The sequence below is a fragment of the Hypanus sabinus genome, chromosome 30, assembly GCF_030144855.1.
Source record: "Hypanus sabinus isolate sHypSab1 chromosome 30, sHypSab1.hap1, whole genome shotgun sequence".
Classification (NCBI taxonomy): Eukaryota; Metazoa; Chordata; class Chondrichthyes; order Myliobatiformes; family Dasyatidae; genus Hypanus; species Hypanus sabinus.
The window spans coordinates 26,204,399-26,216,628 of NC_082735.1; the positions used below are offsets into that span (position 1 = coordinate 26,204,399).

The 12,230-nt window shown below is 38.8% G+C and overlaps 1 protein-coding gene across 1 annotated transcript in view; it reads left to right on the forward strand.

Moving 5' to 3' along the window:
• The window catches only part of LOC132383464 (microtubule-actin cross-linking factor 1-like), a 509,885-nt gene that overhangs the window by 264,261 nt on the left and 233,394 nt on the right, over window positions 1-12,230 (forward strand). Inside the window, exons 16-21 of the mRNA XM_059954443.1 lie at window positions 301-429; window positions 2,007-2,084; window positions 4,081-4,242; window positions 7,006-7,110; window positions 8,471-8,566; window positions 10,709-10,834. Coding sequence (XP_059810426.1) covers window positions 301-429; window positions 2,007-2,084; window positions 4,081-4,242; window positions 7,006-7,110; window positions 8,471-8,566; window positions 10,709-10,834 — 696 coding nt within the window. The remainder of the gene's footprint in view (window positions 1-300; window positions 430-2,006; window positions 2,085-4,080; window positions 4,243-7,005; window positions 7,111-8,470; window positions 8,567-10,708; window positions 10,835-12,230) is intronic.

The following is a 12,230-nucleotide window of genomic DNA, read 5'->3' on the forward strand; positions in this document are numbered from 1 at the left end:
CATGCTACCCCTCCAATTAAGAAAGACTCCTGTTTGATGGACACATTATATTAGATTCAGTAGCATCTTTCTGCCAACCTTCCTTCTTGGTCTCTTACGAGTGTTGGATACACCAAAGCAATACCGGCAGACTCAGTAAAGCCAGCACACAGACTCGCTTTCACCAAACTTTTATTTGGAGTCGGTGTTGACTAAGCAAATTTCTAACACACGGGAGTTAGTCCTAACATGGGATCAGCATAAAAGCAGTTCCAGCGCTGGAATGGTATAGACTTAATGATGCATGGTTTGCTTCTGCAGGTAAGACTTGATCGAGCTGAGTGGGGCACTGACTTGCCTAGTGTGGAAAAGCACCTTGAAGCACACAGGACTATCCATGCTGCTGTGGAAGAACTGGATTCTAGCCTAAAAGAAGCTAAAATTTATGAAGTAAGTCTTTCTCTATTATGCATCACTATTTTGGGAACGGTGCTTCTTACAATCACGTAATTAATTCAAATCTTAATTCTAGCTGTTGCTAAAATTCTCCAGCTGTTTAAGTTTACTAACTCTGAACCATATTACTCACTGTAGAGTAACACTACTGCTTGAAACATCACACCTTTTCCTCCAAAAAAAAAATCCTGGCCATTGCTATTAATATGGTTTAATGTGTTTACAGGCTGTTGGAGATTTTTTTTGCCCTTGTTGAATTCCAGCATTATGCTATACTTGTCCTAAACTGTCTCAAAACACTTTAATTCTTTAGTCCTGCACCTGTGCATGTGGACTGACTCCTGATTAAGAAATGTTTCACATTCTTGTTATTAAATCCCTAAACCTAACTGTAATGGACTTCCTACCGCTGTAATCTCCTCCTCCACAATCGCCTTCATCCTAATTTTGGCATCTTGAATGTCCTGTTTTGTTTCATTCGGGATCCTCAGACGTTTAAGACTTAAGTCTGAAGTTGCCTCCCAGAATCGCGCCAGTTGTCTTGCCTTATTTTAATGGGTGGATAAATAGTCTGTAATATTCATGCCACAAAAGCTCCCAAATGAGTCTAACCTCTTGCTCTTGATCTTGAATGGCATTACAATCACTGAACCCCACTATCAACACATTCAGAGCTGCCATTAACCAGAAACTCGAGACCTACCTTGACTGCAAGAGCGTGTTGCAGCATGACTCACTTTCTGACATCCCCAAGCCTTTCCTGCATATACAAGGTGTAAGAAAAAGCTTCTGCTTTTCTGGGTGAAAATGACACCGAAGAAGTTCAACACCAACTAGGGCAGGGGTTCCCAACCTTTTTTTATGTCATGGACCGATACTGTTAAGCAAGGGGTCCGTGGACCCCTGAAGATCAAAGCAGCTGAGTTGATTAGGGAGAGCGTCTGTTATCCTTAGCATTCAATGCAACCACCACTTTTGCACCGTGGTACAGTGACTAGCATCTACAAAAGTACACTGCAGTTACCAACACTGGGCTACACCAACAAAGCTTCTCAGACCCTCTATCGCTACCACAAAGAAGGGCAAGGACATGAAGTACTTGGGAACATCGTCTGACACATTCCCCTTCAAATTGCATACCTTCCTGACTTGGAAACATATGCCATTTCATCACCACAGTACAATCCTGAGGGATTTCCTCCTCCTCCTCCTCTGCCGTCAGGAAAAGAAAAAGACACTATAGTTATATGGCTCTTTATTCCTTTTGGTGGCATCTGAGCTTTATAAAACTACTAGAGATTTAGCTTATGTTGTAAATTCATTTAAAAAAGTAGGCACCACATTCAAGATTCCATTATTTTTTCCATTTCCTTGGTACTGATGACCTTCTTAGGATCCCAGCAGGTGATGGTTCTCCTACTGTGCTGTTCAATGGGGAGTACTGCAGTTTAAATTAAACAACATCAATTCCACATCTGCTTTAATGTGGCGAAAATACATTTGGTTCTTGACATAATTTTTACAGAAATCTTAAAATCTTTCATCCGTACCAATATACTTGCTTGTTACAGGGTCAAATCTCTTCAAACTTCAAGACTAGTTATTCAGATACATTAAGTAAACTGGAAGTACAATACCTCAAGCTGCTGGTAAGTTAATAATCTGAAGCATTTAATTGTTTATTTATAACTTTATAATGCACACTATTATGGGCACCAAAATTAATAAAATATAATGCATAAGTATTGAAAACTTTCGGTTGTCTAATCAAATCCTGTATTTTAAAATAGCTAAATTAAACCACAGCAGAAGTAAACGTTTTTTAGTTGAATGACCTTTTGGTGAAAAAACTGTATTGATCGTTCTGAGGCACATCTTCATTGAAACAAAGCAGACCTACCCTTGAGTCCCTTAAACTATACAATGCAATTCTATTAGTCCCAGGCTCTACTTAAAACTCTGCAGCACGTCAAAGTCAGTTTCTACACAAAAGTATCTATTTATAGTTATGGTTTTAAAAATAATGAATTTTACCTGTTTGCGCAATTGCACTCTCACTGAGGAGAAATGAAAATGAACCTCTTTGTGCTCCAACAAAGGCTGTCAAGTCATTGTCACTCTGCCCCAGCCAAAAAGATGTGAGCATCAATAGTCAGAAGCATTATTTTTAAATATTTGAACGCATAAGTTCCATTCTCAAAGGCATTGTTGAAAAGGAACTTTCAATTGCACTTTTAATTCTTTGAATAAGTGTAGCTGAGTTTTGTCATGAACATTTTATAATTGCTTGAGGTATGCAACTTCAGTTTATTAAGATGCAGAAGGAGTTTATTTATCCCATCCGGTATATGCCAAGTACTGACAGATCAATCCCATCATTTCTGTGTCTCCTCTCGTGTTTCCTTGTAGCTCTGCACCTACTTTCTCACATGTCCAACAAATCCCACTTGATTCTTCTTCAGCATCCTAATCAAGTTTATTATCACTGACATATGCAGTGAAATTTGTTGCTTTGCAGCAGCTGCACTCTTCAATACATAAAATACACTATAAATTAAAAATTAAATAGGTAGTTCAAAAAGAGAGCAAAAATAGTCAGTTCGTTGTCCACTTAGAAATCTGATGGTGCAGGGGAAGAAACTTTTTCTAAAACATTGAGTGCATGTCTTCAGGCTCCCGTACCTCTTCCCTGAAGGTGGCAATGAGAAGAGGTCATGCCCTTGGTGGTGCGGGTCCTTGATGATGTATGCAGTCTTTTTGAGGCATTGAGGATGGCAGGACTTTCATATGAAGAAAGACTGGATCGACTAGGCTTATACTCACTGGAATTTAGAAGATTGAGGGTGGATCTTATTGAAACATATAAAATTCTAAAGGGATTGGACAGGCGAGATGCAGGAAGATTGTTTCCGATGTTGGGGAAGTCCAGAACGAGGGGTCACAGTTTTAAGGATAAAGGGGAAGCCTTTTAGGACCGAGATGAGGAAAAACTTCTTCACACAGAGAGTGGTGAATCTGTGGAATTCTCTGCCACAGGAAACAGTTGAGGCGGGTTCATTGGCTATATTTAAGAGGAAGTTAGATATGGCCCTTGTGGCTAAAGGGATCAGGGGGTATGGAGAGAAAGCAGGTACGGGGTTCTGAGTTGGATGATCAGCCATGATCATACTAAATGGTGGTGCAGGCTCGAAGGGCCGAATGGCCTACTCCTGCACCTATTTTCTATGTTTCTATGCCTTGTGAAAATTTTCTCAATGGTAGGGAGCATTTAGTGCCTAAGATTGAGCTGGCTGAGTTGACAGCCCTCTGTGCTTTTTGACAATCCTGTGCGGAGGACCTTCATACCAGAGGGTGATACAACAAGACAGAATGCTCTCCATTCAGAGGTGATTTACAATGACCAGCACATCCAGGAGGAAAGCAGAGAAACCATGGTATATCCACACTTTCAATGGTGAATGTGCGTGTGTAAAGTCACAATTGAACCTGAGTGTCTGGAGCTCTGGACAGCCCTGTAAACCAGTGCACAGCCATTGCTTCCATGATCACAAGTCAGTTACTTTGTAAAGTTATAGTATTTTGCTATGGTATTGAACACAGATCCCTGTCCGTGGTCGATCTTTAATGCTGTGTTTTATTCCTCAGGAAACATCAAGGTTGCGTTTGAGACACTTACTAAGTCTGCACAGTTTTGTATTGAAAGTGACGACAGAGCTCATTTGGCTAAATGAAAAGGAGGAGGAAGAATTGGCTTATGACTGGAGTGACAACAATACAAATATCTCTTCCAAGAAGGAGTATTTCATTGTAAGTTTTCTGTTTAAAATGAAACCCACTTTCAGCTGACAAATTGCGTGCCAGGACCTACAGACCTGTCTGCAAAGTACCTTTTTTTTCCTCCATGAGCTGCCATTGTTGGGTAGATGAAGATTCTCCCAAGATTTATAGAGAACATAGGCTGGACTGTAGGCTGTTGCTTTAACCAGAGGGGTAAGAAGTGTTCAAAGTAAGGCAGGAGATATATATAGGGTAGAGTGGGCAAACAGATTCAAAGTGGAAGACTGATGTGCTGGGCAGCTGGAGAGCAGAGGAGGCTATGGGGGTGCACGGATGTCTGCTGTATTGAACAAGATCTTATCCTGCATCAATATTTTTCCATTGTTAACATCATAGCTTGCAAATCCATTAGTATGGTGCAACTTCCATCACCTATGTAGATGCCTGTGAGAGATGTTTCTTTTTAAACAGGATTAAGTAAATTTCTTGACCTTCTGGTAGTGCACCCCCCCCCCCAACCACTTTTCCCCATTCCTCTCTCACCTTATTTCTTTACCTGCCCTTCCCTTTCTTCCATGGCCTTTTGTCATATTCCTCCTTCTCCAACCCTTTATCTCTTTCACCAACTTCCCAGCTCTTTACTTCACCCTCCCCCCGATTTCACCTGTCACTTGCCACCTTGTATTTCTTCCTTCCTTCCCCACCTTCTTTCTCATCTTTTTCTCCAGTTATGATGAATGGTCTCAGCCCGAAACATCAACTGTGTAATCTTTTCCATAGATGCTGCCTGGCTTGCTGAGTTCCTCCAGCATTTTGTGTGTGTTGCTTGAATGTCCAGCATCTGCAGATTTTCTCTTGTGCGTTACGTGGGTTCTGTTGGACTTGACAAGGGTAGATGGGGTAAGGTGTAACGCTGTGGGGAAGGAGAGCACTTTGAGCCATATTAATGGAATACTTGCATTCGCACAAGTACTGACTTGCCTAACTCTTAAAGACAGAGGTTTATTCATCAAGTTAATGCTGAAATTAAGTAAAGTTCCAACCCTTATTGTTTTCGGCAATTGTTTAATTATGCTGCAAAGCCTGTACTGTCATTGGTCTGACTATTTAGCTGCAATTAAATTTGGAATTGCATAATCCTTGAGATGTTTACAGTTTTTTACAACCCTTACAAATTACTGTTTGTCTTGGATTCCTTCAATTACCTGATGAAAGATGATTTCAGCTGAATCAACGTGTATCAGAATCAGGTTTAATATCACCAGCATATATTGTGAAATTTGTTAGCTTTACAGCAGCAGTACAATGAAATACATGATAAATAAATACACAGAGAAAAAACTGAATTACATTAAGTATATATGTCTATTAAATAGTTAAAATAAGTAGTGCAATAACAAATAATAAAGTAGTGAGGTAGTATTCATGGGTTCAATGTCCATTTAAAAATCGGATGGCAGACGGGAAGAAGCTATTCCTGAATTGCTCAGTGTGTGTCTTCAGGCTTCTGTACGTCCTTCCTGATGGTAGCAATGAGAAGAGGGCATGTCCTGGGTGGTGGAGATCTTTAATGATGGACGCTGCATTCCTCAGGCACCACTCCTTGAGGATGTTTTGGATACTAGTGCCCATGATGGAGCTGACTAATTTTTACAAGTTTCTGCAACTTATCTCTTTCTTGTGTAATTCCACCCCCCCCCCCATATCAGACGGCGATGCAGCCAGTCAGATTATTCTCCACAGTACATTTGTAGAAGTTTTCAAGTGTTTTAGTTGACAAACCAAATCTCCTCAAACTCCTAATGAAATATAATTGCTGTCTTGCCTTCTTTGTAGCTGCATCAATATGTTGCATCCAGTTTAGGTATTCAGAGATATTGACAGCCAGGGACTTGAAATTGCTCACTCTGTCTACCTCTGATCCCTCACTGGCCATTGGTATATGTTCCCTCCTCTTACCCTTTCTGAAGTCCATAATCAGCTCTTTGGTCTTGCTGAAGTTGAATGCAAGGTTGTTGCTGCGACACCACACAACTAACTGGTATATTTTGCTCCTGATTGCCCTCTTGTCACCATCTGAGATTCTGCCAACAATGGTTGTATCTTCAGCAAATTTATAGATGATCCTTTATTGTGTAAATTATTAATAGCAGGTAAGAGAATGGTGTTCACAAGTCTGGTTTGGATTTCTTTCTCACTTGATCTGGGATAGGAACTATGATCTTATTAGATGAAAATAACACATGATTCGGGTTAAAAAGAAATTGTGTCTCAAATATGGAGACAAATGGATTTTTTTAAACCTGTACTTAGGTAGTTAACTTGCACCTATGTCCAAACAAAAGTGAAAAACTGAAACAGAGCCAACAGATTCAGTACTCCCAAATGAGTTGTTCTACTTATTCATTGAAACTGACCATTAGAGCACTGAGTTGAAAAAAACTGTTAACTATCTCTAGTGATTAGAGTGACTATCTTCACAGAAATGAAGTAGTGACTTATTGAAAACCACCACACGCCTTGTGGGGGAAATTGGTTTGGTCTGACAAAGTTAATTTTAATATTAGAAAAGATTTACAGTCTGGTTAATTAGTGGAAAGTTTAATTTGAACGTGTTCTTTACATTCATTGATATTCCATGATATTATCCTAATGGTTGCTATTGATAATCACAGCAAAGTTTTGTTCCTGAGTGGTTTGTATTCCGTCCCTATTCAATTTGATAATTAATATGACCATTGAAACAATTGACTGAAAGCTGGTTAAAAATAAATCTTGCCCTATATTCTGTAGGAACTGAAGAAAGAACTGGAGCAAAAACAGATGGTTATCAAATCCCACCAGGAGACAGGAGAACAGCTCTCATTGGAGAACCATCCAGCCCGGCAGACGGTTGAGGTAGTTTGTCCAACCGATTTGTTAAGTTTGATAAATGATTATTGATCTTTAATTTCATGGCTGAATGAAGTTGGCCTTATTGCTTCTGCTCTTATTCAGTTTATTATGTAATTAAATTTCAGGGTAATTGTGCTGCCTCAAGTTTAGACTTAAAATTTACAATAGTTGTAGCATTACCTTCACAATCTCCTGAGTAATGATTAAGTCCAGGGCCTCAGATTTGTGTTCACCTGCTGCACATTGAGTGTCCAAATTACTAAAGTCATTATCGGGATATCAGACAGGAATTCTGGAAGGATTAACTCTGCTTACTGAAATGCAACATCATGTAAATTATCAGGGAATGATGTTAATTAATAAATGATTGATCCTGGTCTTGTCAACCTTGCTAATGTAATAACATTGTAAGTGATTTGGGGGGTAGGAACAGAGAGACATCTTATAAATAAATATAGTGTTTTCAAGATTTAGAACAAAGGTTTCCAACCTGGGGTCCATGGACTTCTTGTTTAATGGTATTGGTCTATGGCATAAAAAGGTCGGGAACCCCGGTTTAGAACTGATATCGTTCATTGCGAAAATAGGGATGATTATAGGTGTACTTTAGATGTATTTTCAATAATGAATATGAATAAACTAGTGGAAAGGCAATGCTAAAGTTGTCTCTTCAATATTCTTCAAATCTTCAAGATTGCATAGTCTTCTTCCTGGCCAATATTCTTCCTTCCAGTATTGATCCCATAATAATCCGTGGTTAGTAAATTGTCTCATGATCATTTATTCAAAATCTAATTCAGGTTTTGAGGATGTATTCTAGAATGTGGAGATGGAAAGCTCAAAACTATAGGCAAGTTACTTAACGGTTATCTTTGGAAAGATCAAAACCAGGTTTAATATCACTTGCATATGTTGTAAAATATGTTATCTTGCAGCAACACTATATTGCAGTACCCAAGTTTTAAAAAACCTATAAATTACAATAAGAAATGTATCTTAAAAAAATTAAGTAGTGCAAAAAAAAAGATCGGGCGGAGATGATTTGGGTATAGGAGGCAGAGAAAGAGGAAATAGACAAATTGATTCCTCAGCTTTTTATCTTTGTAAGAACTTGCTAAATTCCGTGAGCTCCTCTTTAGGAATGACAATGTTCCAAAATATAGTTGTGGATTGTTTTGTGGTGGCTTGAGAATGTGATATTGCATCCTATCGGGAGAGTGAATTGATGCCTATGATGAAGACGTATCCATTGGCTAGTATTTTATCAAATAATACAGACTGCTGTTTTAAAATCAAACACTCACATACGGAGCTTTAAAAGATGCCATTTCTAATTAAGCTGTATTTTTTTATCATTTTCAAGGCATACAGTGCAGCACTTCAGACACAGTGGCTGTGGGTCAGGCAGCTGTGCTGCTGTGTGGAGCAACATGTGAAAGATAACACAGCCTACTTCCAGGTAAAAGACACTGCTTTAGCTACAGCAAAGATAACAGCGATAAAGATCCATATACTGTACCCAAAAAGCTAATGACATAGAGTGAATGCACAATAGTCTATGTACTGATTACAGTAATAACTTGATTTCAACCAAATGAGTGATTTTACAGCTCCACACTGCTTGTGGGGAGGATTTCCGGGTTGACAGGGCAATTTGGAAATGCAACTGATTCCCATACAGTTCTGACCGCAAAGCTACCTACTGGGAGTCGAGGATTCCTTTTTGGGCAGAATATTATCATGGATAGTCAATGGAGTGAAATGGGTGTTAAGGGTCAAAGTTCCAGCATTGCTCATCCACCAACTTGGTGGAGAAATAATGACTGTGTTTAATTGTGCGGGGTTTGATAAGTAGCTTAAAACAATCTATTTCTATAATGCTAATGAACACTATAATACTGACATTGTCGAACCTATGGATAGTATATTAAAAAAATTCAAACTTGAATATTCTCAACATTTAATCACTTACTGAACTCAGTTATAAGTAATCTATGAATTGGGCATTTCATAATCTTGAGACTGGAATAGGTTCTATTGGGTTTCTTTGTTTTGTGGCTGCCTATAAGGAGACGAATCTCGAGATTGTATAATGTATATGTTCTTTGAACTTTATCTAGACTCTTGAAGTTATGTGCCCACACCCCAGCTATTTATCTTCTCCCCATCCATGTTAAAAAAAATCACTTAGTCTCAATCTTAAAAGTAAGTATTCTTGCATCATTTAGAGTAAATTGTCACTTGCAGAAGGGAATTCTAGATTTCTGTCACCAGGTTCATGTTGAAGCATTTTTTCGCTTCTCTCCTCAGAAGGCTGACTCTAGATTTTTTTTAAAGGATATGTTCTCTATTCCTACACAGCCAACCAGCTTACATCTATCTACCAGGGGTTCCCAACTTTTTAATGACAGGGAGCCTTACACTAACAGAGAGGTCCATGGACTCCAGATTGGGAACCCTTGAATCAGATACACTTGATATTTCAATCCAGTCCACCCTCGGTCTAGATAACATTCTTGCACTGATATATTTTGATTCGCTTAGTATGACAAGTGTGGTCTAACCACAGCTTTCTATACCTGTGGCAGCATGACTTCTCTCCTTGCATTCATGTATTATATTTTCTTTACATTTAAAATATTTATATGCATGTTACATCCAATCTCTTTGGACTTGCTTCTGATCTTTTAAGCATTTAAAATGTATTCTATTCATTTTAGGTTTAAAATGGATAACCTCACGTTTACCTTTAATTAAACTACTTGCTCATTTTACCTGTGAAAGTCAAACAGCGCAGAAACATGCCCTTTGGCCAATTGAAATCAATCCTTTATTGTTCCCAACTACACAAGTGAAAATGCCCTTTACCTCTGTGGTTTTAACATGAACAAAGTCACCAGAGAGACATTGATGCCAGTGGATATAGAAGTGGTTTAGTCAACAAAAATAAGCAACAGACATCATATTGAGACATTCTTGGAGGAAGAGGCCTCCTGACCTAATTTTACACGACATTTTTATATGCTAAAGATTAAAGGTAACAGCAGGACAATTCTATAGTTAGAGTGATCTATAATACTTCCTTTGAATTATATATAGTTTTCACATACTTCTTCACACCCACAACCCTGACACTCAAAATTAATGTTAATCAGCATTGTTTGTTTTGCAGTCAGCTCCAAGGAAACATTTTAAATTCCATCTACAGTCAGCGTTCATGGTTGAAGATTGGTTGCTGGTGAAATTAATATTTGCTCTTTTCCCAACTCCAGAATATGCCCTTACATCTGTCAGCAAAAAAGCTTCCATAAATATACTAAACCTTGTCAGTTATGTTATATTTGACTCTTAACGAGTTCACTAGTGCTTGTTCTGTTGCTTATTTTGTAAAACATTCAGCATTTGTGCATTATTGTTCACTAATTGTCTTCGCCGGTCTCTTGGGCAATCTGAAAGTGTAACTCATTTTCTGCAGTTAGTGTTTTTTCAGTACTAATGCACAGTGGATCACCAAGACCGAACTTTGAAAGAAGAGTATCTTCTCTTTCAGCCATTTCTGACTAGTGATGTGGGTGATATTTTTATTCCTCTTGTCTTGCAGTTTTTAAGCGATGTTAAGGAAGCAGAACAATATCTACGGAACTTGCAGGAGACAATAAGGAGAAAATACAAGTGCGACCAGACCAGTAGTCTATCAAAACTGGAGGACCTACTTCAAGATTCAATGGTACGAACAGAGTTATGCCTGCTGGACGTGTGTATAAATCTAGCCTATGAATAATTATCTTAAGAAATAGTTTTGTGGGCTGAGAGGGAAATGGATCAGCCATGATGAAATGGTGACACAAATTCAATGGGCCAATTAGTCTAATTCTGCTCATATAGCCTATGGTCTACATATAAAAAAGTAGCTATTGTTATTCAAAACTCTTTTTGACAAGGGCCTGAATTAAGCACTGATAAATGAACTGCTGCCAAGTTTTGAACTTGAGTAAGAAGACATCATAGTGGGTAACGGTTTGTGACACGTCCTTTGTTGGTTTCTCAGTCACAACAACAGCTATTGCCAAGAGTAAACGTGAGAACGTCTGCGGACGCTGGAAAGCAATGCACACAAAATGCTAGAGGAACTATTCACATCTATGGAAGTGAATAAACAGTCAAAGTTTCAGGCCGAGACCTTTCTTCAGGACTGGAAAGAAAGGGGAAAGATGCCAGAATAAAAAGGTGGGGGTGGGGGAAGGGGGGTAGCTACGAGGTGATGCGTCAAGCCAAGCGAGTAGGAAAGGTAAAGGGCTGGAGAAAAGGAATCTGATACGAGAGTGGACCACAGGATGATGGGACCCAGAGGGATGTGATCGTCAGGTGAGAAGAGATAAGAGGTCAGAGTAAGGAATGGAAGGAGAGGTGAGGGGGAAAGGTTTTCGCCCCAGAAAGGAGAAATCCATATTCATGCCATCAGGTTGGAGGCTCCGAGACGGAATATACGTTAAGGTGATAAAATGCTTTGGTATTTTACCTGAAAGCTAGGAATAAAAGCGTATGCATTTGGAAGTCATGACTCTGCATCTGATTAATTGAATTAGGGAGAGGTAAATAGTTGTTCTGATGTTTCTTCAGGTGAAACAGTTCAGCTGTTGAAGAGGGTTTAAGCATTTGTGTATTTACACTGTGACAAAAGAGTTGAGCTGTTGTCAGCAGCTCCAAGTACCCAATCTGAGCTTAAACCTATTTTAACCAGCGAATTATTTACTATAAGTAGGTCATTTTGAGTTCATGTAATAAACTGCTGCATATGAAAAGTCAGATGTATCTATAGCAGTCTCAGTAATTAGATACTGAAACAGAACACCTCTACAGCACGTAAAGAATTTCTAACCAGCTTGATTCAAGAATAAAGATGTTCAGTACATCTTTATGAGCGTTTTTTTGTTGTTTACTCCAGACAACACTATTAGCTCATGATCTAATGAACTGTTCATAGCTGATCAAGGGGTTGTAAGACTTGTCAGTTTCATATATTGGAAAACTGCGCAGTTTTATCAGTTTAAGCACTTACCAGATCCCACATGTTAATATAGAGATCTCTGTCATCTTTGTCAATTTGTATCTAATTGAAGTGT